General features: G+C 39.1%; 2 protein-coding genes across 4 annotated transcripts in view; one reads left to right on the top strand and one right to left on the bottom strand.

Moving 5' to 3' along the window:
- Window positions 1–4,496, top strand: part of SUPT16H (SPT16 homolog, facilitates chromatin remodeling subunit) — a 32,282-nt gene extending 27,786 nt beyond the window's left edge. Inside the window, exons 23-26 of the mRNA XM_006218715.4 lie at window positions 1,461–1,590; window positions 2,202–2,331; window positions 2,459–2,536; window positions 3,183–4,496. Coding sequence (XP_006218777.2) covers window positions 1,461–1,590; window positions 2,202–2,331; window positions 2,459–2,536; window positions 3,183–3,328 — 484 coding nt within the window. The 3' untranslated portion in view covers window positions 3,329–4,496. The remainder of the gene's footprint in view (window positions 1–1,460; window positions 1,591–2,201; window positions 2,332–2,458; window positions 2,537–3,182) is intronic.
- A 196-nt stretch (window positions 4,497–4,692) lies between these two features.
- RPGRIP1 (RPGR interacting protein 1) overlaps window positions 4,693–23,496 on the bottom strand; it is a 57,420-nt gene continuing 38,616 nt past the window's right edge. For all 3 annotated transcript variants that reach the window (XM_072962774.1, XM_072962775.1, XM_072962776.1), the window contains 5 exons: window positions 20,741–20,838; window positions 13,188–13,380; window positions 10,610–10,694; window positions 7,206–7,336; window positions 4,693–4,885 (listed from right to left, as the gene is read on the bottom strand). In XM_072962774.1, coding sequence (XP_072818875.1) covers window positions 4,773–4,885; window positions 7,206–7,336; window positions 10,610–10,694; window positions 13,188–13,380; window positions 20,741–20,838 — 620 coding nt within the window. In that variant the 3' untranslated portion in view covers window positions 4,693–4,772. The remainder of the gene's footprint in view (window positions 4,886–7,205; window positions 7,337–10,609; window positions 10,695–13,187; window positions 13,381–20,740; window positions 20,839–23,496) is intronic.

Raw genomic sequence — 23,496 nt, 5'->3', positions numbered from 1 at the left:
TGTTGAAAAGATTATCCCTTACCCATTGAATTACCTTGGCATCTTTATTTTTTAAAAAAGAAAAAAAGCCATGTAGGAGAGGGGTCTATTTCTGGATTGCACTCTGTTCCATTGTTTTATGTGTGTCCTTACACTGGTAATGCACTGTCATGAATATTATAGCTTTATAGTAAATTTTGAAATCAGGTAGTGTAAGTCTTCCAATTTTGTTCCTTTTCAAAGTTGGCTATTATTATATTGGCTGTTCTGCGTGAATTCTAGAATCAGCTTGCGTCCCTCAACAAACTAGTTGTAAGTTACCGATCTATTATTTCTGCAGTCTATGTTGATGTCCCCTTTCCTTCCCAATAACTGATCATTTCTTTCTTTTTGTTGGCTAGAGGTTTATCAAAAGTGGCTTACTTGGAGACCCTATATATTTGGGTCTCATTTTAATCCATTCTGAGAATGTCTGCCTTTTAATTGGGTTGCTGAGAACAGACCATTTACATTTAATATAATTATCAGTATGGCTGGGTTTAAGTCTCCCATCTTTGTTTTCCCGTCTGTTCTCTGTTGCTTTTCTCCTCTTTTTATGCTTTCTTTTAGAGTAATTTTATGAATCTTCTTGATTATCTTCGTAGTTGGCTGATTAGCCACGCCTCTTTATTTTACTTTCATAATGATTGTTCTGAGGTTTACATACACATCTTTAACTTAGCACTTTGAGTCTGTATTCAAATAAAGTTCCACCTCTATTGGAAATTCTTATGCTTCTGTTTATCTTCTGTCCTTTCTGCTGTTATCATATATTTTACTTCTAATATGCTATGAATTCCTCAGTTAAGTGTCATTATTTCAGCTTCAAAACAGTTATCCTTTAATTTACAAAATGGGGCCGTGGTCTTTTATATTTATTCACATATTTACCATTACCAGAGCTGTTCATTCCATTGTATAGTTCCACAGGGGTTTTGGTCCTATGCTGCTTTTTATCCAATATTTGAAAACTTGTTTCATATTTTATTCAGTTTTTTAGTTGTTTAAGGGGGAAAAGTAAATCTAGTCTTGGTTACTCCATCCCGGCTAGCGGCAGAAGCTGCATGTATCTGACAGTGCCTCTAGTGGATTCATGCCGCGTGCTCAGACAGGTTTTATGCTGAAGGTTTCTTGTGATCCTTTGTTGTTTTGGGGTTTTTTCTTTTCCCACCCACTTTGATTGATTCTGTTCTCCTCAGTAGAAGTGGACAAATGTCATTTGAGCATTTCTTAACATAGGGCGTTTGAAGTACTAAAGAAAAAAAATGGTTACTTTGTCATGAGGGCTGGTTGGGTACGTCCTGGTGGCTTAGGGCAAAGAGTACCTGCTCCTACCTATGAAAAGGTTATCTGCTCTTCAGAGGTGCGAACGACCTAGGTGACACAGGATATTCTCAAAGCAGAGAGGATTGATTTTGACTCTGTAATGTTATTTTTTTCAGTTCTTGTGACCTGAAGTACACAGAAGGAGTACAGTCCCTCAACTGGACTAAAATCATGAAGACCATTGTCGACGACCCTGAGGGCTTCTTTGAACAAGGTGGCTGGTCTTTCCTGGAGCCTGAGGGTGAGGTGCGTGAGTGTGGGGTTTCTTTTCTGGTACACAGTGCTGCCCGTCGTCATTTGAAGGGCGGTCAGGAGAATGCCAGACAAATAGTACCTAAGGGACCAGACCATATGGGAGAAGCCCTGGACACAGCTTGGTATTGTTGTTTCACAAGTTAGTTTGACAGGTAAATGATAAATTAATTGGGCATCGGGTAGCCACTGACAAGAGCTCTTTGGAATTCCTTCAGAACTTCAATTAGTTTCTTAGTACTGGGAAAAAAATTCTTCAGGTCATCTCGCAAAGCAGTTTTCTGGAAAATGGTCTTCCCACCTCTGCATAAGGCATTGTTACCAAGCGTATCTCTGTGGTTAGATTTCCTGGGTGAAAAAATGATGAAGTGAATCTTTAAGAAATAAGAGTTAGATATCTAGGGTATTTAATTGATTATTGTCCCTTACTAGTAATTTTAAGTTAAGTCTTTTTATTTCTTGATCATTCAGGTTTTTGGTTGTTTTATTTTTTCATATAAAACAGAAATAATGCTGGTTTGCTAAGTGGGTTGAATTAATTCATTAAGTTAATGTAGTGAATGCCAAACCCCCCCCGTCTATAGTATTATGCTCTGACTCACCAGGGGAGTGATGCTGAGGAAGGGGATTCGGAGTCTGAAATCGAAGATGAGACTTTTAATCCTTCAGAAGATGACTATGAAGAGGAGGAGGAGGACAGTGATGAAGACTATTCATCAGAAGCTGAAGAATCAGGTTAGTCTTTATAGGGAAAAGTGTTCACGACTTCTTAACCTCATGTCATTTTTGGAGGCTTGTAGAAGGGAAAAATTTTATTCCATTTCCATGCCTGTCTAATAACTAATGCTTAATTTTACTCCAGATTATTCCAAGGAATCATTGGGCAGTGAAGAGGAGAGTGGAAAGGATTGGGATGAACTGGAGGAAGAAGCCCGAAAAGGTAAATTTTTGTTGTTTTATCTTTTTTGAAGCACAAATTTCATTATTTCAAGAAACTATGTGCCTAGTAAGAGTAACACGAGAACAATGTAAAACTGGTATGGAACCACAGCTACAACTTCATCAACCAAAGGAGAAATGAGGTCTGGAATGTTCCGTATTCCCCACGTGGCGTGACTCGGCCAGCTTGGGTGCTTTTTTCATCTGCTCAAGCCCTTGGTGTGCCCTTAGCCATGATAATCTTGTGAGGCTCCAAAACTAGGCTATTAAGTTTCCCAACCTAAGTCCTGTAATAGCCTAACTTTCTGGGCCTCTTCCGAGTTAGGAATGTTTTTGTAGTACTAGTTTTAGTTACTCTGAAACCAAATGCCAAGTGTAAGTTAAAAGATGAAAAGGAAATACCACTGTGCTGTATCCCAAGCATCAAGATGGGTACTTTGCATAGATTACCTTATTTAACCCTAAAACAATTTTCCACAAGGCTCAGAAAGGTTAACTGCTTGCCCAAGATGACACAACTGGTAAGCAACCGAGTAAAGATTAAAACTTAAGTCTGACCTCAAGGTACAGTGTCTGTGTTGTTTCATGCTGTTTAGTACTAGGGACCTAAAGCTAACCTCCAGCTGACAGCGCCGCTCTCTGTTTAGCCGACCGTGAAAGTCGTTACGAGGAAGAAGAGGAACAGAGTCGAAGTATGAGCCGGAAGAGGAAGGCGTCCGTGCACAGTTCAGGCCGAGGCTCTAACCGAGGTTCCAGACACAGCTCTGCACCTCCCAAGAAAAAGAGGAAGTAACTTCTGAACTTTGGCTCTCAGCTCCATTCTTCCTCCAGCCAATCCCTGAAAATTTTACATGACATAGAAACTGTATTTTTCCTTTTTTTCCTTTTGAAGTTTGGCCATATGTGTTTATGGGTTTAGGGGGCCATTTGTGTGGACCAATCTACTCGGGGAATTCCAGGCCCACCAGGACACGTGCCAATGGCCCCATCCAGATGGCAAGGGAGGAGGTGTTCTTGAAGAAGGGCAGAGGCTTCCGCTGTTAATACCGTTTCATTCCTCTCTCTTCCTGTCACCTTCTGCCAGGACATCATTGGCTTCCGACATCTTGTCTTTCGATGTCTCAAAGCTCTATTTCCAAGACACTGGTACACGGTGACCCTTAAGTACCCGTACCATGGTTCTTGACCAGCAGATTTGATCCTCCATCCTTCCCTCCTGCCATGACCTTCCTCACATCTCTCTAAGTTCCCTTTTTGCAGTACTCAAGAAAAGGTTCTTGGAATTTGCTAATGGTGTGATAAACCATGCAACTCGAGCTAGTGAGGCTGATCGGGCTGGGACCTCCGTCTGAGTTTTCCTGCTCTCTTGCCTCGTGCAGTTCCTGAGGTGTACCCGCTGCCTTGGAAGGCATAAGCAGCAGTGATGCTCCCTGGTTCGGTTTCATCTTCCTTACAAATTTCACACATGGTACAATGGTAGAAGCAAAATTACCACTGTTTCTTTTCTGATATGTCTGAGGAAGAGTGGTGGTGCCTCATTACTGCTTCTAGTGAAATCTAGGAGGCTCAAAGGAGTCAACATTTAGATCTGGAAGAGGCAAGTCATGCCTTGGGCCTAGAATAACCCGGTGAGAAGAGAAGAGGAAGGGAGGCCACAGCTACAACACAGCCTCTCGTCACTGCTGCTCCTTATTTTTACTTGTCTTGCATTGTCCTGTATTTATCACATTTCTGTTGAACAGCTTTTTAAGTATTTGGGGAGTTTATCTTGCCATCCTCTCCCTCCTGGTTCTCTGTACCCACCTGTCCCCCTGCAGTTCCTTCTGTGTTCTGTGACTTTAAGAGAAGGGGGGGAGGGGTTTCAGATTTTGTTTGTTTGTTTTTTTCTCCTTAGCAGTAGGACTTGATATTTTCAATTTTGGAAGAACTAAAAGATAAATAAACTGTGGGGTTTTTTTGTTGTTGTTTTGTTTTTGTAAATTACCTTTTGTGACAGTTCCTTTGCAGTCTAACAGCAAGCCTGCTTCTCGCCTGGTAGAGCGCTAAAGCGTCAGAGAATAATCCCCTTATCCAGCTAGGATCACAAAAAAAGAAACTTTCATGATTCTAAGCTTTCATCGTTAAGTCGAGCGCTACTAGACATCACAGTAAACCAAGTTAAGGGTATAGCAAGTTACTTTATAAGAGACTTTTTATTATGATTCCCTCAGTCTAGAAATGGAATAGCACTTGTTCCATCACGAAAACAAATCTCCAGTCATCTCCTTGTAAATGGCCTGGAGGGCGGCGGCCGCTTGAAGGGACACCTTCAGCCTTCCTATTGGGGTGCTCTGGTCTTCGGGGCTAACAACTGTTGGGAAAAGAAAGAGAAACATGTCAGACAGCAGCGTCTTGCAATTAAAAAACACTTAACTACCTGGTGTTTTCCATGTCAGGTACTGGGGATGCTAAATAAACCAAGTTACTACCTCATTTTTTAGTGGGACTCAAATCTGGTGGAAGCCATAGGACAACGTGGTCATTTTAGTGCAGTATGGTGGGTGCTGTGATGAAAACTCGGGGTGCTTTGGGAACACGCGCAAGTGGCACCTACAGTCCCTCAGTCTTCAAAAGCTAAAGGTATTCTCAGCAGGAAAGCGCATGCCAAAATGAGGGCAAGTCGGGAAAGCTGCAGGAAACAGTGGAAGTGAAGCTGTACTGGTAAGCAGGGGCGAGATCTTATCAGGCCATTTGCCTTCTAAGGAACTTGGTTTTAACTGAAGGGATTAAAATGGCAGTTTTTATTTGGATTCTAGAAAACCATTCTTTGGAGAGTACGTTTGAAGGCACAAGTAGATTAGGAAGGTAGGTTAAGAGGCTGTCACAGTAATTCAGGAGAGAGAGGAAGGGTTCTCAAGTAGGACAATGGCGGTGGGGACAGATTCTGAACATTTAAGAGGTAAAACCAACGGAATTTTGTGATGAAATCTTGGCAGTGAAGAAATCAGAGTCAAGGAGGACCATTCTGGATGGTGGGTAAGAGGAAACACAACGTACAAAGTTGTAAGAACAAACTTTAAGTGCTTCGATGGAAATTCGATCTTAATTGAAGAGTACAGGAGGCCCAAAATAAGTGCTGTGGAGTGAACGGCCATGCAGCAATATTTCAAGGAGCTGAGTCCTGAAATGATGAGAGAAGGGAGCTGCAGGGTGAGAATGCAGAGTTTTTGTTTGTTTGCTTTTGTTTTAATTCAGACCAACATGTTTAAAGCCTGAGTGGAAGGAGGCCATAAGGAAATTACTACAAATTTTTCTCTCGATGATTTAAAAAAAAACTCAAAGGACGCATTCATTGGCTTCAGGGATTGTGAGGTCATCAGAAAAGGCTTAAGGTGGGTGTCCTCACGTGCAAGGGGCACGGGGGTCAGGAAGAGCGTGGCGTGTTTAGGGAGCAGGGACGGACAGAAATTGGGAGAGCTGGGAAAAAGCCAACAGACGGCACTTGCCACGTGCCCCGAGCACTGTCCTTAAGCATTTTACTTAATCGTCCCTTAATCCTTATGACAACCCTGTGAGGTAGGATCTGCTGATATTCTCATTTTATAGTTGAGGACACAGGTACAGAGAGGTTAAATAGCTTGCCCAACATCACAGTTGGTAGGTACTAGAAGGATATAGTCTTTTCTACCAGCTGAAGTTTGAACTTTGTAACCCTTGGTCTAAGAAGTACTCATCAAACATTTTTTATTATGATCAGTGAAAACAGTTTTATATCATGACTCAATAAACATGTACACGTGATTCACAAAACATTTACCTTATATGCAGTGTACTCTGCAATTTCCTACAGTTTTGGTTTGTTTGTTTTTTTCAAATTCTGGTTGTGATTTACTCCTCTAATGTCACCATCCACCAGTGGGTCGTGACTGGAAATGTGAAAACCGTCGGTCTAGTGGGCAACGTTAAACGCCCGCGGCAGCCTAGCAGGCCAGCCAGATGAGCTAAGTCCCAGGTGTGTGAGGCGAGGGAGCACAGGACTGCACGCAAATGCTCAAATGCAAATATTTAAAAAATATCCTGGTCTTATAACAAACAATCTTCAAGACAGATGTAAAGAAGAACGCGGTGGTCACAACTGTACAGAAATACTAGTAGATGGAAACGAGGAGGAAGAAACCCGGGACAGGACACCAGTTTAGGAAACCGTAAGGGTAGTGGGGATGGAGTCCAAGACGCTTCTGCAATAGGAGGGGCAAGCTTTAGTAACAACATTGTGAGACGTGAGGGAAGGGGAGAGTTGGTGTCTACTTAAGAGACTGGGTGCATGAAGACGCATTAAAAGAGAGAGTATTAGTTACCTTTCCAAACCTTACATGCTTAGGAGAGGTCAGAAATTCTGATGTTTCAATTTGATTAAAATTTTAGAAGTGTGTCTTCAAAATTTCCCTATCTTAAACACCAGAGATTCATAACAGATTCTAGTTGTCATAAGGTATATGGGCTAAAATATACAACTGACTACATTGACGGTAGATCTAGAAATAACTAGCTGTAGGAGATTTCCACCCACTGGGAACCCCGTCAGCTTCACAGCTGTTAATTACGTAGTAAAGGTGTAACAGGGAAAGTACTACTGGGGTGACTCCCTTAGGAATAAGTGAGAGTGAGAAGCACAAAACTGTGCTACCCACCGTCGAGCTCTCGCTCTAGAATGTCCCTTCCGGAGTCCATGACCGGCCACAGTTCCAGGAACGCGTATCCTACTTCTTGACACTCTTTCTCTTCCTCAGCCATAGGATCGCTTACCACTGTAAACCTCAAACTGAAGGGGAGAAAAATCCATTTAACTCAGTATTGCTGATACCTTTGGGCTATCAACAACAACAAAAGGATAAAAGTAATCGTAAATTACACATTGTCTTCCCCGAATCTCTTTTCCCCTTTCCTCCATTTTATAAGACTGCAACAGCAAAAGTGAGGAATCGGTATAATTTAAGGTAACAATAAGCCTTGAGGGAAATAAGCCTTGAGATGGTGTAGCTGATTACACTGCCTCAAAACTGTTGAGAGAAAATTCCTTTTAAAATGGTTTACAATTTTGATGAAAGATTTGATAGGGGCAGTGGAGGTGTTGCACAAAAACCAAGGTTATAGGAGAAGTTAGAAGAGATTTTAGATTTCTAAATAATAGTTTCTTTCTTTAAAAGCTTGTAGCAGGCCTGAGCAGAGTAAAGGAAACAGAAGGAATACAGAATTGCAAAGTGAATATAGAAAATGTATTATAGCTGTAGGTCTTGGTAGATGATACTATAAACAACACAGCACAGTTACTCCCAGTGAACAGTTGACAGCAACTTCAGGACCCCACTCGCGATGCTCAAGTCCCTTATATAAAATGGTGTAGTACCTGCATATACGGTATACTTTAAATCATCTCTAGATTACTTATAACACCTAATACAATGTAAATGCTATGTAAATAGTTATAAATATAATGTAAACATTACAAAAATAGTTGTCAGTGCATGGCAAATTAAAGTTTTGCTTTTTGGAACTTTCTGGAATTTTCTTTTTGGAACCTTCTGGATTTTTTTTTTTCCAGAAAGTTTTGATCCACTGTTAGTTGAATCCATGGATGTGGAACTTGCAGATACAGAAAGTCGACTATATTATTACCTTAACTTAGTCTAGCAAAGAATGATAGAAACAGAAACTGGTACCTATTAAATTTTTTTAGGTAAAATTTACATAACATAACTTCATTATTCTCTCCATTATAAAATATACAATTCAGTAGGGTTTTTTAGTATAATCACAATGTTGTGCAACCATCAACCACTATCTAATTCCAGATCATGCTCATCACCAGAAAAAGAAATCCTAAACCCATTAAGCAGCCACTCCCCATTCTTCTCTCCCTCAGCTCCTGGTGACCACTAGTCAACTTTCTGTCTCTATGGATTTGCCTCTTCTGAACATTTCATATTCCTATTAATTTTTTAAAAGCAAATATCAGTGGCTAGTAGAGAGCGCTAAGGGAGCAAGAATAGGATTAAAAGGTCAAGTGTTTAAAATCACAGCTAAACACGATGAGACTGACAAGAAGAAATCCTGAAAGTGACACACTCATAGCCATTAAGTAACATTCATCCATGGTGATGTTTCTGTATGATTACTGAGAACGTCAGCAAAGCAAAGGGAAAACGCTGACTCGTCCACCCCAGTTTCCCCAGGAAAGGAATGGTAACCAGCATCACCGCACGCTGGGCACAGCACCCAGTGCTCCAGGCACAGCACTATGTTATTTCAGTTTTATCTTCACAGGCGCCTTCAAGTTAAGTGAGATCTCAAAGATCACAGAGCTAGTAAGTGGAAGAGTCCGGACGCAAAACCAGATGTGTGTGATTGCAAAGGCAATGTTCTGTCCACTCTATCATACTGGTAAAAAGAAAATCAAAGGTAAAATCAACTGAAATCTGAAACTGAGTAGATTACAAGAAGAAACAAAAAAGATTATCACTATGAAAGAATAAAGGAAGAGAGAGTTCTGGCAGTGTTGAGAGAGAAAAAAAAGGGGAAAATGCTAAATTTAACATTAATGCAGAAGGGAAACAACAAAATCACTTTCCATTTCCAAAGTTATCACTAAGCTTCTATCTGTTTAGGTCCACAGTGATACTGGAGTCAGATTCACTGTTTATTTCAGCTGGCTCCTTTTCCTTTGACTAGAGACAAAGTAAATGCAAACTAAGCAAATTTGTGGGACTTTTAGAAAAGTAATGGATTAGAACACAAGCCCCATCATGTCTGTTACCCCCCCACACACAAAGGCGGTAGGGTTACCAGATTTTGCCAAAAATCAACCAACCAACCAGATGCCCACTTAAACTTGATCTTCAAATTTCAGCTAAGCAATGAGTAATTTTTTCTAGTCTTAAGTATATCCCATGCATTTCATCTGGAGCCTCTACAAGGAGGGCTCCTCAGGTCACAGGAATAATAACAAATGGCTTTCCTAAAACTTAGACTGTGGATTTACTTCAGTTATAGCAAAGGTGAAGTATTCCTGTAGAGAAAGAATTTTTAAATCAAAATATTAGATATGTAAATATAAAGGCATAATACTTGGTAAGGGAGCAATGGTACTATGTTTGTGAGAAATGAATCCAACTGTCTTAGGCTGTCAAGGCATTTTGTCTGTTCTATATGGGGCACTGGCAGTACTCAAGTCAACTGCTGCCTCAAAAAGCACTTATCAGGGGCTGGCATGGGTGAGAAATGAACCAGACCGATGAGATGATACAATCTATCAGGTAGTCAGTCACAAATATAAATCAGACTCAAGTACACAGGGAACTCTATTCAGTATCTTATAGTAACCTATAATGAAAAAGAACATGAAAACGAATATATATATGTAAGACTAAAACACTGTGCTGTACACCAGAAAGTGACACATTGTAACAGACTGAACTTAAATTAAAAAAATATTTTTTAAAAGAATTAGGTTGATGTTTTTAGTTCTAATTAGTTAATGTTGGCCTGTTGTATAATTTTCTGGTATCTTCCAAAATGGTCTATGCTCCGCAAAACAGAACTTCTCCTTGTTCATACTCTTCTAGTACAGTTACAATTATGAGTATAGTAAATAGCTAAAAGGTTTGAATAAGACTTTATTTGTATATAAGTTCTTTTTGCAAAATTGCAGGCCATTCAGGCCATTCTAATTTTTTGAAGTTTTCTCTTCTCATTACTCTGTGACTAAAATAGATGAAATAATTGTGAATTTTGACATATCATTTGACTCATCATACTGATAAGCATGACGATTGTATTAGAAAAGAAACCAAAGCACATAGTAGCATGTTTTGTTACTACACACATGTAAATATTTTATGTACTTTCCAGGAGGCAATAAAACTACTTTCGTAGCAAAAAAAAAAAAATTAGACTCAAGTAGATGGGAAGTTCACTGTGAGTGTATTCACGTGAAAGAAGTTGTTAAAATATTCCGTATCAGCCCCAAAGCAAACTGAAACTGCTGCAGTCCCGTGTGCGCGCCTCCCGGCTTTCGCGGTGGCAGGCAGGTGCTTACTGTCCTCGCTCAGGGTCCTGTCCAGTCAGCACGGCGAACAGAAACTGCCGGCGGCCTTTCTGCTCCAGCGGGTCCAGGTCTATCACTGAGTTAAGCGTAAGAGGGAAGAAAAGCAAAGCATCATACACTGTTGCTATTTGGGCACTAAGACTTTCATAAATGGCTTCCCAGTGCTGGGAAGCAGAGGCTGGCAAACGGGGCCCATGAGCTGGCAGCCTGTTTCCATTAATTTTATTGAACAGAGTCTCACCCGTCAGTCTACACGTTTCCTATGGCGGCTTTCCGACTGCAGCGAGAGAGCTGAATAATTGTCGTAGAAGAGTTGAATAGTTCTAACTGCTCGGCCCCAAAGCCTAAAATATTTACTATGTGGCCTTTCAGGAAAATGCCTCAACCCCTGAGACAAGGGAAGCCTTACCATCTGCACTGAAAGCTGCTCTGCCAAATGCTGAGGCGGAACTCCCGCCACTCCCCAGGTGGAAGAATTCTAGAAGACTTACGTTTTCTCAGGGCCACCTGGAGCTCTGGGTTTTGAGGTAGGTTCAACTCAAGGTGCCTGTCTCAACATCCATTCCGCTCCTCTTCCTCATTTTTTTATGGAATGTTGCAGCCTTAAGTAAGTTAGCCTATGTTTTCCAGCCTCTGTTTTACCCAGGTGAGGCCACATGATTGAGTTCTGGCCACTACGTTGTGTGAAATCTGCGATTAAGGACCGGGCAGCAGGAAGGGAGAGGGGATAACTGTGAAAGGATGGAAGACTGGAAGACAGACACCAGGGGGATAGGAGGGCAAGACAGGAGTTTGGAGCCCTGATGGTACCACGCACGGAGCCTCCGCCCTGGACTGCCCACCTCTGAACTCATTTGATACAGGGGAGAAATAACTTCCACCTTGTAGGAGATAAGGACAGGGTATACTTTTTAAAAGGCAGGGGGAGGGTGGATAGAGAACAAGAAAACAGCTTTTAGAAATTCCAAATAAATATCAACCAATGACTAGAAGATAAAATTAAGGAAATCTCCCCTAAAACAAAGAAAAAACAAAAGTAGAATTATAGGAGAAAAATGATAAACTCAGAGGATCAATTTGGAAGATCCAAAATTCTACTAAGAAAATGAGAAAATGGAGGAGACAAAATTATCAAAGAAATGCAATAAAATTTTCCAAAACGAAAAGCCATGATCTTCCAGACTGAAAGAGCCCACTGAATGGCCAAAGCAATTAAAGAAAATATACGCACATTATTGTTAAATTTAAGGACACTAAAAATAAAGAGAAAATGTTAAAGTCTTCTGGGGACATACGGGGTAGTTTTCATACAAGGGTTAGACTCCAGGCCTGGAGCTAGAAGACCATGGACCAACTGCTTTGAAATTCTGAATGAAAATGTTTTCAACATAGATTTCTATACTATACTTGGTCTAATTATCAATCAAACATATGGATAGAATAAAGAGATTTCATGCATGACTGTCTCAAAAGATTTACTTCCAATATATTCTTTCTTTTAAAGCTACTGGAATAAAATAGATAAGCAACAAGATCTCATTGTATAGCACAGGGAACTATATTTAATATCGTGTAAAAAACTATAATGGAAAAGGATGTAAAAAAGAAAAAATATACACACACATATATATATATATCTGAATCACTTTGCTGTACACCAGAAACTAACAACTTTGTAAATCAACTATACTTCAATTTAAATAAATAAATAAAAAATTTAAAGCTACTGGAAAATATGATCAATTAAAATAAAATAAATCAGAGAGTGACCCAGGACCCAGGAGACAGGAAATCCATTACAAGAGAGAATTAAATCAAATCCTCCAAATAGCAGTAGTGGGGTAATAGCTGAACAGTGGGCTAGAGAGGAACAGGGAGATGAAGAGAGGTTTTCAGGAAAAAAATAGACAAGTTATTTGACAGGTTTGATTATTTGAAAATTTGGAAAAGCTGTTGGAGGATGTGCAAAGAATGACAGAAGGTATAATGAAAACAAAGCAAATGCAAAATTGAGACAGACAAAATAATAAGCAAGAAAGAAATTATAATCATGGTACACTACTTGGCTCTCATGCATTAATAGTTACATGTCCATAATCATAGGAACAATTAAGATTAATTAAGAATTAAATAAAACTAAAAATTATATGGGAGGAAGGGGACATGGGTATGGTGTGAGAGAAATTTTATGTGCCAAGGTAGGAAGTCAGCCGATAATGTTCAAAATTAGTGAGTCAGGAAACCACAACAGAAATATATCTCTGAAATTACGGGGTTAAATAACAGAAGAAAAAGCAGAAAAAATGAAAAATGGTGTAGTGGGCTAAGGGGGGCAGGGAGGGGTGAAGGGGAGTGATCTGCAGAGAATGCATGGAGCAAAGGCCTGCCTAATTTTATCCATAATCTTTTCAGGCCTTTTTGATATTTTTAAACCATACGCACATACTACTTGGACAAATAAAAGAAAATGAAAAGGCAGGACCCAACAGAAGTCCAAAGTAGCTTGAGCCCCTCAGACTGAACGGCTGTCAGAGTCCCCCCAGCCCCGGCGGTCCCAGGGCGGCCTCACCCTTGCTGAAGTGGAAGTGGATCTCTTCTCCTGCCCTCGGCTTCCGCAGCGACACCGGAGTCTCTGTCTCCGACAAGGGCAGGTCGTAGAACCTGTACTCCACGTACACCTGTTTTATGCTCTCATCACACATCACTTCAGCCTCAGGGTAGAAGGCCAGGGAGACAATTTCAATGCACATCTTCTCTGAATCCTGACAAGGAAAACAATTATTTCCTATAGGTTAGTGATGCTCTAAGTGTTTATACTCCATGTAATGAACACACTGCTCTCTAGGAGTCCGTCACGGGCATACTCCATCTCACACGTCACTCCCTGAGAATCAGTTTATAGATACGTAAAACCGGCCCCCAGAGACAACTTGACCACACTGCCACCGCTAGTCTGTGGGACACGTGTGGAGAGAATCTGGCTGCTGGGGCTCCCAGTCCAGTGAATCATTTCTCCAGACCAGCCTTTCCCAGCCATCCTCACATAAGGAAAGAATCGAGAAACTTTCTGAACAGATAGTTTCCTTAAACTTTCTCCATGGAAACCAATCCGGCCTTTTCCCACAGTTAGGTCCTAAGAGACCTACAAGTTGAGTAGCTGTTTTAGCCACTATAGCCAAGAGCTGCCCAGTACTTCCAGTGCCCTCTGAGCCTGCTGAGTGCCTGCCATGGAGCTGGCCACCACCTTGCCACTCCAGCACTTTCAGGCCCGCTTCAGAGTCACTGTTGCCACCACCACCCTTGCTTTTGATTGTCCCTGTGTCCACGTTCGCATTAGGGATACCAGGAGGAGGGCAGACTTCATGCTGGTTTCAAGAAGTTAACTGAGACCAACACTGTCTCCCTGCTCCTCCCACACACACAGTGTGGCAGCAAGTCAGGGTCCTGATACAAATAAGGAGTCAATCCAGGACAGCTCTCTGCCAGCCACAGGTCTCCCTTTAGTCTGTGGTGCCCCCCTGGCTGCTTCTGTCCTCCAGGTTGCCAGGCCAGCACCCTCTCTTCTCCAAATCTACCCTCCTCCAACACATCTTTTCTTCTCTTTGGAAGCAAGTGCAGCTCCTATGCCTTCTCCTAGGAAACTCAGTGAACAGTATATCTTGAATCTGCATCAAAACAATCTAGGTGCCTCTTGAAAATAAAGACACTTGATGTTTCCCTCTCAACCCCCATACAACTCTCCTACAATACTTTTTATAAAAGCCATTAACTCTGAACAGTGTTTTCCAAAGTCCAGGACTAGGCAACTTCACAGGTAAATTCTACCAAATATTTGGTTAACACATACACTCCTCAAACTGTTTCAAAAAATTGAAGAGGAAAGAACACTCCCAAAGTCATTCTATGGAGCCACCATCACCCTGATACAAAATAGAGACAAAGACACCACAAAGAAATAAAATTTCAGCCAACATCTTTGATGAATATAGATGCAAAAATCCACAACAAAATATTAGAAAATCAAATCCAAAAATATATAAAAAGGATCATACACCATGATCAAGTTGGACTCATTCCAGAATTGCATGGATGGTTCAACATATACAAATCAATCAATGTGATATATGACATCAACAAAAGAAAAGACAAAAACCACATGATCATCTCAATAGACACAGAAAACATATCTGATAAAATTCAACACCCATTTATGATAAAAACTCCTATCAAAGTGGGTATAGAGGGCACATATCTTAACACAAGAAAAGCCATTTACGACAAACCCACAGCCAACATAATACTCTGGTGAAAAGCTGAAAGCCTTCCCACTCAATTCAGAGACAAGACAAGGATGCCCACTATTACCATTTCTATTCAATATAGTATTGGATGTCCTAGTCACAGCAATTAGACAAGAAAAAGAAATAAAATGTATCCATATTTGAAGGAAGGAGATAAAACTGCCACTCTTTGCAGATAACATGATACTCTATATAGAGAACCCTAAAGTCTCACAAAATCTGTTAGAACTAATAGATGAATCCAGCAAGGTGGAAGGATACAAGATTAATATACAGAAATCTGTTGCATTTCTTTACACTAACAGTGAAGTACCAGAAAGAGAAAGTTTTAAAAAATCCTGTTTAAAATCATGTAAAAAAAAAACAAAACAAAAACCTAGGAATAAAATTAACCAAGGAAGTTAAAAGACCTATATGCTGAAAACTATAGAACATGACAAAGGAAACTGAAGATTCAGAGAAATAAAAAGATAGACCATGATCATGACTGGAAGATTTAATATAGTTACAATGGCCATACTATTCAAAGAAATCTAGATTTAATACAACCTCTATCAAAAGACCCATGACATTTTTCACAGAAATAGAACAAATCATCCTGAAATTTATATGGAAGCACAAAAGATCCAGAATTGCCAAAGCAGTCCTGAGGAAGAAGAACAAAGCTGGAGGCATAATTTTATATACTACAAAGCTACATTAATCAAAACAGCATGGTATTGGCACAAAAACAGACATATAGACCAGCAGAACAGAACATAGAGCCCAGGAAAAAACCCATACACCTATGGTCAATTAATCTATGATAAAATAGGCAAGAATATACAATGGAGAAAAGACAGTCTCTTCAGCAAGTAGTGTTGGGAAAACTGGACAGCTACATGTAAATCAATAAAATTAGAACAGTCTCACAAAGCATATACAAAAATAAATTCAAAATGATTTAAAACCTAAATTTAAGACATGATGTCATAAAACTCCTAGAAGAGAATATAGGAAAAAACATTCTCAGACATAAATTGTAGTAATAATTTTCTTAGATCAGTCTCCCAAGGCAAAATAAATTAAAGCAAAAATAAACAAATGGGATCTAATTAAACTCAAAAACTTTGCACAGCAAAGGAAACCACTGACAAAATGAAAAGCAAATCTACTCAATGGAAGAAAATATTTGCGAATGATAAGACCGATAAGGGGTTAGTATGCAACATATATAAACAGCTTATACAACTCAATATCAAAAAAGCAAACAACCCGATCAAAAATGGGCAGAAGACCTGAATAGACATTTTTCCAAAGAGGAAATGCAGATGGCCAACAGGCACATGAAAAGCTGCTCAACATCAGTAATCATAGGGAAATGCAAATCAAAACAATGAGATATCACCTCACACCTTTCAGAATGGCTATCATCAAAAAGAACACAAATAACAAATGTTGGCAAGGATGTGAAGAAAAGGGAATGCTTGTACACTGTTGATGGGAATGTAAGTTGGTGCAGCCACTGAAGAGAACAGTTTGGAGGTTTCTCAAAAAAACTAAAAATGTAACTACCATATAACCGAACAATTTCACTCCTGGGTATATATCTGAAAAAACAAAAATGCTAATTCAAAAAGATACATGCACCTCAATGTTCACAGCAGCACTATTTACAATTGCGAAGATATGGAAGCAACCTAAGTGTCCATCAACAATGAATGGATAAAGATGTGGTATGTATATGCATATATATACTCACACACAAAATACTACTCCGCCATTAACAAAGAATGAAACTTTGCCATCTGCAACAACATGGGATGGACTTGGATGGTATTATGCTTAGTGAAATAAGTCATATAGAGAAAGACAAATACTGTATGATATCACTTATATGTAGGATCTTAAATATACAACAAACTAGTGAATATAACAAAAAAGAAGCAAACTCACAGATACAGAGTACAAACTAGTGGTTACCAGTGGGTAGTGGGAAAGGGAAGGAGCAAGATAGGGGTAGAAAATTAAGATCTGTCTACAAGCTACTGTGTGTAAAATAAGCTCCAGGGATATATTGTACAAAACAGGGAATATGACCATTTTAAATAATAACTATAAATGGAATATAACCTTTAGAAATTGTGAATCACTATATTGTGCATATGAAACATATAATATCGTACATCAACTATACCTCAATGAAAAAGGAAAAACTTAAAAAAAATAAAAATGCACTTTTTGGAATAACAGACCAAAAAATGTTTTGAAGAAATGGAGGAAGTTGATGAAGAGTACATGATACCTCTCTGCATTTTTTTGCAGCTGCTTACAAATCAATAAATACTTCAAAATAAAAAGTTAAAAAAACAGTAATATATACAGCTCAGTTACAGTTTAATGCCATCTATCTGAAAGCAAAAAAGACAAATACAAAACAGTATGAATGTTAAAGAAAAGTTCTTTTTTTCTTAAGACTTGAAAAGATAGGGGGAGGGTATAAAAAAGATTTGAAAAGATAAACCCTAGAATTCACGACAATGGTTTTCATGGGGTGGGGGGAAGAGACAGCAGGGACTGTCGGTAAGCCTTAGAGATGTAGCTTTATCTATAATATTCTCATTGCCAAAAGAAAAACGTATTCTTGCCTTAGTTGCAACTCATCCTGGGACAAATAATCAGAAATCTGTATTTATGCAGGCTATTTCAAGTTTATTCTGATAACAAAGGTGAATTAGGAGGTTGAGTTAGATTAACATTTGAGCCAGGTACACATGGAGGCTTTATTCATTCCTATTAGATTGAACCATCTGAAACTGACAATAGTCCACTATTTTTTATTCATAAAAATGACAATTTCATATGGTTTGTTATGGACTGAATGTTTTTGTCCCCCTTAGAATTTATATGTTGAAATTCAAATCTCAATATAATGGCATTGGGAGGTGGGGGCCTTTGGAAAGTGATTAGGTCATGATTTGGTGGAGCCCTCATGGAAGAGATTAGTGCCCTTGTAAGAGGTCAGAGGGTTAGCTTCCTCTCTTTCTGCCATAAAGGACACAATGAGAAGTTGGCAGTCTACAGTCTGGAAAAGGGCCCTCACCAGAATCTGACCATGCTGACACTCTCTCATCTCGGCCTTGAGAACTTTGAGAAGTAAATTTCTGTTGTTTATAATCCACCAAACCTATGGTACTTTGTTATAGAAGCCTGAATTGACTGAGACATGGTTCAATCTAATATTTTGAGGGGTTCAGAATCCTTTACATGAGCTGTTTCCATTATATAATTTTATTGGGACTGAACAGCAAAATATATATAAAATTAGTAATATTAACCATATTTACAACTGAAATATACATTAACTCATTTGAACTTGCCAGCTGAACCCCTACGAGCAATTAGTTATGCAGCATTAGTGCCAGATAGACAGTTCTCTTTGGCTTATTCAGGTGTGCTAGCTAATCTGTCTCGGGGGCAGAGTTGCTAAAACTAATTAGCATACATAACAATTCAGAATATCATCTACCCTGAAATTAAGAGCACAAGAAAAGAGAATAAACTTTGAGGTTCTTGATACTAAACAACAGTAACCTGAAGCCACAGAACACATGGAAATGATTGCTCCTTCTCATCAGGAGCTGTTAAGAAGGGGAGGGAAAAGTTTTATATGGTTCACTCAGAGTGGGAGATTAGTTCCTGAGACCAGGAATGGATGGAGCTTCATCTGGGGGAAACCATGGGGTTTGAGTTGAGATCTTTTCCTGGGTATTTTTAGAAGATAAGTACAGAGGGCCTTTAGAAAACTTGTGCTGATTACAGACAGAGCCTCCTGGGGAGCAGTCCTACACACACCCCGTGAACACAGGAAGTGTCCTAATTCTGGACTCACAGAGAGGGAGTTAAGAATGTATTGTGATTGCTTCACTTTTTTAGCAGTACAAGGGGGAAGACATTTTGGACGGGTCTTCCTTAAGTTGTACTGTTCGACCTATTCAATTGACCTGGCAGGTAGAAGGGAATGACACCCCTTTGCCTTGATCCCCTCCCCTTAGGACCTAGTCCTTCCTTGTAGGGGCCACTACAAGATCATAGAACTAGACTGTTTCAGAGAGGACAGACTATTGCCACCATCAACATCATCATCACTATCATTTAGTGCTGAATTTGTCTTCGGCACTTTGTTAAGCCCCTCTCACACATGACCTTATTTAAATCTTGCCACATTGCTATGAGGTGGGCATAATTAATACTACCACTTTACAGATGAGGAAACAAAGTCTAATAGAGGTTAAATAATGCCCCCAAAGCTGCACAGATATTAACAGCAGAGCCAGGATCTAAACACTTCTGTCTGAACCACATTTCCTCGCTTTTAAACACCACACTCTCCTGCCGCCTCCATCACCCTGGCTGGCTCCAGGCAGAAAAGGGACAGAGCTTAAGTCTCTGGAACTTCAACCCTTTCCATCTTTTCATGCCCAGCTATTTTGAAATACAAAAATGATTATGTGTCTGTGTGGTAGGTTTAATTTGATAATTATGTAATTTTTCACTAACTGGGCTCAGTTTTCATATCTAGCTTATCAAGTAGCATTTTGGGGGTACACAAAGGTTTTCTAACAGATCTTATTTAAGAGCCTTTAAATTTAGAGTAATATTTTTAATGTCATCTATCTGGCATGTAGTTCTAAAACATGCTGACCAGCTGGCTGCTTTTTGGGTTCATCTGAGATGCATGGTTTAGAAATCTTGACTCAAGTTCTAGCTCCTTCACTAAGTATCTCTATAAGCTTGGACACATCACTTCACCTTGATGATGTCTAAGGTGTTACCGTCTAGTTCTAATAGTCTATGGAACTCTTCTTACAAACATTTCTCAAGATATTAATTACATAATGTCTATAAAAGATATGACAGATAAAAGTTCAGAAGATAACCTTAACTATTTGCTATATTAGCTGCTTGAGTCTACGGACTTTGACTTGTTCCTCCCTGCTCCAGTATCCTTTATTTTCCTGCAAGTCCGCAGCCCAAGTTATGACTTTCAAGGAAGAGTTTCCTGATTTCTATAAAAGCAACAACAATTTCCCTTTTCTGAATTCTTACAAACTTGAGCATTTATATCACATAATCGACTCATCTGATTCTAGGTCACCCTATACTTTAATTGTTTCTAATGAAGTTCACAATCCTGAATTAGATTTTAATCTTCATTCACCCACTCAACAAATTTATTCAGTGCCTGCAAATGTACCAGGGAGCATTCTAGCAGTTTGAAAGAGTGATTATTTTCTACCTCATTTATAACTCCACAAGATTCTAATGCAATGATTGTGAATCTATCAGTGGATATTTATTTATGTATTTGTGTGTGTCCTCAATTAGTTCCAAAAGAAAATGTTTAATAAACAATTGTAATTACAGGTTTTAAAGGTTTGGTAAAAACTTTCAGAAACTGAATGATCTCTCTAAGACCTCCCACCAAGAATCCTTTCCTCTCTTCCAGTCTCTACCTCTTGATGTAAATCTGGTCTCTTTCGGGAGACCTGAAGAAAGGGGCATCACTCAGGCTGGGGCAAATCACAGAGCACAATGAAGGGATCCAAATAGGACAGAGAAGTGTTGAAGTAAGTCCTCATTTACAGCAAATCAAGAACATGATCCTTTCCTCTGTCTCTATCAACAGACTTCCATTCACTCATGATGTAAATGTAACTAAATAACTTGAATTTCCCATCTGGTTCATTAAAACTGGATTTGAACTTCACACACATGGTCATTTAGCCCGTTGTCATTACTTACACTGTGAGTACACTCTGTGATTACCCCAAGTACTTACTGCCTTAGGGTGTTTCTGAGATACAGGTGTTATTATTTCATCACTGTCTGTAGTTTGTGCTTCACTGACTTCAGAAGCTTGTTCACAGGATTCTTTACCTGCGAGAGAAGCGACTAGAGTTATAGAATTGTTTCAGTGCACCTTGTCTAGCACAGGAAAGATCCAGTACCTACATCTTCAATTCACTGTTTGGTCACCAGTTCTGAGTACTTAGATTTTGGCTGCATTTACTAAGAATCAAACCCTCTTTTTCAAAGGTTCACTTACTCAGAAGCTTGCCAAACCCACAGGGTTCACTTCTGAAAAATAGAAAGAAAGGGAAGGAAGGAAGGTAGGAAGGAAAGAAGCAAGGGAGGGAGGAAGAGAAAGAGGGAGGGAGATAGAAAGGAAATTTGTCCATTTTAAGGGGCTGGAGAAAATGACTAAGCCAAGGAACAGCAGCGCAGTCAGGGTGTAGCAGATGATATTTTACAAAGACAGCCTCAAACAGTATCTTGCACACCACATGTTGGCTTTCTTGCAATACGATCTTGACACTTCTAATACATTTTATTGGACATTTGAATGTCCTTTTCACAGAATGTCTTTCAAATCTTTTGCTCATTTTTATATTGGGTTGATTTTTTTAACTGAAGTATAGTTGATTTATAATACTGTGTTAGTCTCAGGTGTACAGCACAGTGATTCAGTGTTATTGCAGGTTATATTCCATTATAGGTTATAACAAGATAATGAGTGCAATTCCTTGTCCGATACAGTACAGTCTTGTTGCTACCTTTTTCTTATTGATTTGTAGGAATTCTACATAATTTATGAATTTAAGCCTTTTGATGGTTACACGTGTTAGAAATATCTTTTCCACTCTGTAGCTTGCCTATCTAATCTCTTGTTGAACAGAAATTCTTACTTTTAAGGTAATCAACTTTATCAATATTTTTCATTATGATTGGTGCATTTTGTTTTTTAATTCAAGAAATTCTTCCTTACTCTGCATGATGGCTAATGCTGCTATGAGTGTTTGCATAGAAGTCTTTGGGTAGACAAATATTTTCATTTCTCTTGGGAAGATACTTAAGACTAGAGTGGCTGAGTTGTAAACCTCATGCTTAATTTTGTAAGAAACAGCCAAATATTTTTCAAAGAGGTTGTACTGTTTCACATTCCCACCCATAATGTACAAAGTTCCTCTTTTTTCCACGTACTCACTAACACTTGGTACAGTCAACCTCTGGAATACATCAGTTCTTGTTGGTGTGTACTAGTATCTCATGGTATTTTTTTTCACTTTCCTAATGATTGACGATGTTGAACATCTTTTATGCTTATTAGCCATTCATGTATCTTCTTTAGTGAATGTCTATTCAGATTTGTTGACCATTTAAAATTGGGATGTCTTATTATTGAATTGTAAGAGTTCTTTATAGATTACGAATGCAAGTCCTTTATCAGCAATGTGACTTACAAATACTTTCTCATAGCCTATAGCTTATCCTCTTTATTCTCCATTCATCTTTTGACGGACTTTTAGGTTGCTTCCATGTCTTGGCTATTGTAAATAGTGCTACTATAAACACTGGGGTGCGTGTATCTTTTTGAATTAGAATTTTCTCTGGATGTGTGCCCAGGAATGGGATTGCTGGATAATACGGCAACTCTGTTTTTAGTTTTTTAAGCAACCTCCATACTGTTTTCCATAGCGGCTCCACCAATTTACATTCCCATCAACAGTGTAGGAGGGTTCCCTTTTCCACACCCTTTCCAGCATTTGTTATTCGTAGACTTTTTAATGATGGCCATTCTAACCAGTGTGAGGTGGTACCTGATCATAGTTTTGATTTGCATTTCTCTGATAATTAGTGATGCTGAGCATCTTTCCATGTGCCTGCCCATCTGTATGTATTCTTTGGGAAAATGTCTATTTAGGTCTTCTGCCCTATTTTTTGGATTGGGTTGTTTGGTTTTTTGTTATTGAGTTGTGTGAGTTGCCTGTATATTTTGGAAATTAAGCCCTTGTCAGTCATATTGTTTGCAAATATTTTCTCCCAATCCACAGGTTGTCTTTTTGTCTTCCTTATGGTTTCCTTTGCTGTGCAAATGCAGTTTTTAAAAGATGTTTCTGGCTTGCTTTGGTATCAAGATAATAGCTTTATAATTGAGTAAGTTAGGACATGTCTCTTGCTCTACTATTTTCTGAAAGAAACTGCAGCAGTATTACTTCTTCCTTAAATTTCGATAGAATTCTTCAATGGAGCTATCAGGGCCTAAACTTTTAGGTGTGGTAAGATTTTAAATTACTAATTCATTGTCTTCACTTTTTATAGGTCAATACTTATCTATTTTCTTCTTGAGTCAGTTTTGGTAATTTGTATCTTTCTAGGAATTTATCTTTTCCATCTAAGTTGCATAAGTTCTTCGTAATAATCTTTTATAATCCTTTTAATTGTAGGCTCTGTAGTGACCCTACATTCATTCCTGATTTGCTAACTCGTGTCTTCATTCTTTTTCTCTTAATCAGCATGCCAGTTATCAATTTATTGATTCTCATATCCAAATAGAAACTTCATTGCCTGCTTTGAAATAATGGAATTGGACCTTGTAAATATTTCCTCTTTGTCAGCTGGCACCACGTTAAGTTCTGTTGGTAGAGAGCACTGGAGCATCATTGAAGGGAAAAAAAGGGTTCTCTCCCTAGTTCCAGTGTGCAAATTTGGGCAGGCTACTGCAGTAGATGTGCACTCTACCGACCAGGCTCCTGC

The sequence above is a fragment of the Vicugna pacos genome, chromosome 6 (assembly GCF_048564905.1).
Source record: "Vicugna pacos chromosome 6, VicPac4, whole genome shotgun sequence".
NCBI classification, from domain to species: domain Eukaryota; kingdom Metazoa; phylum Chordata; class Mammalia; order Artiodactyla; family Camelidae; genus Vicugna; species Vicugna pacos.
The sequence above is the reverse complement of the archived record's forward strand: the minus strand, read 5'-3'. Positions and strand labels throughout refer to the sequence as shown.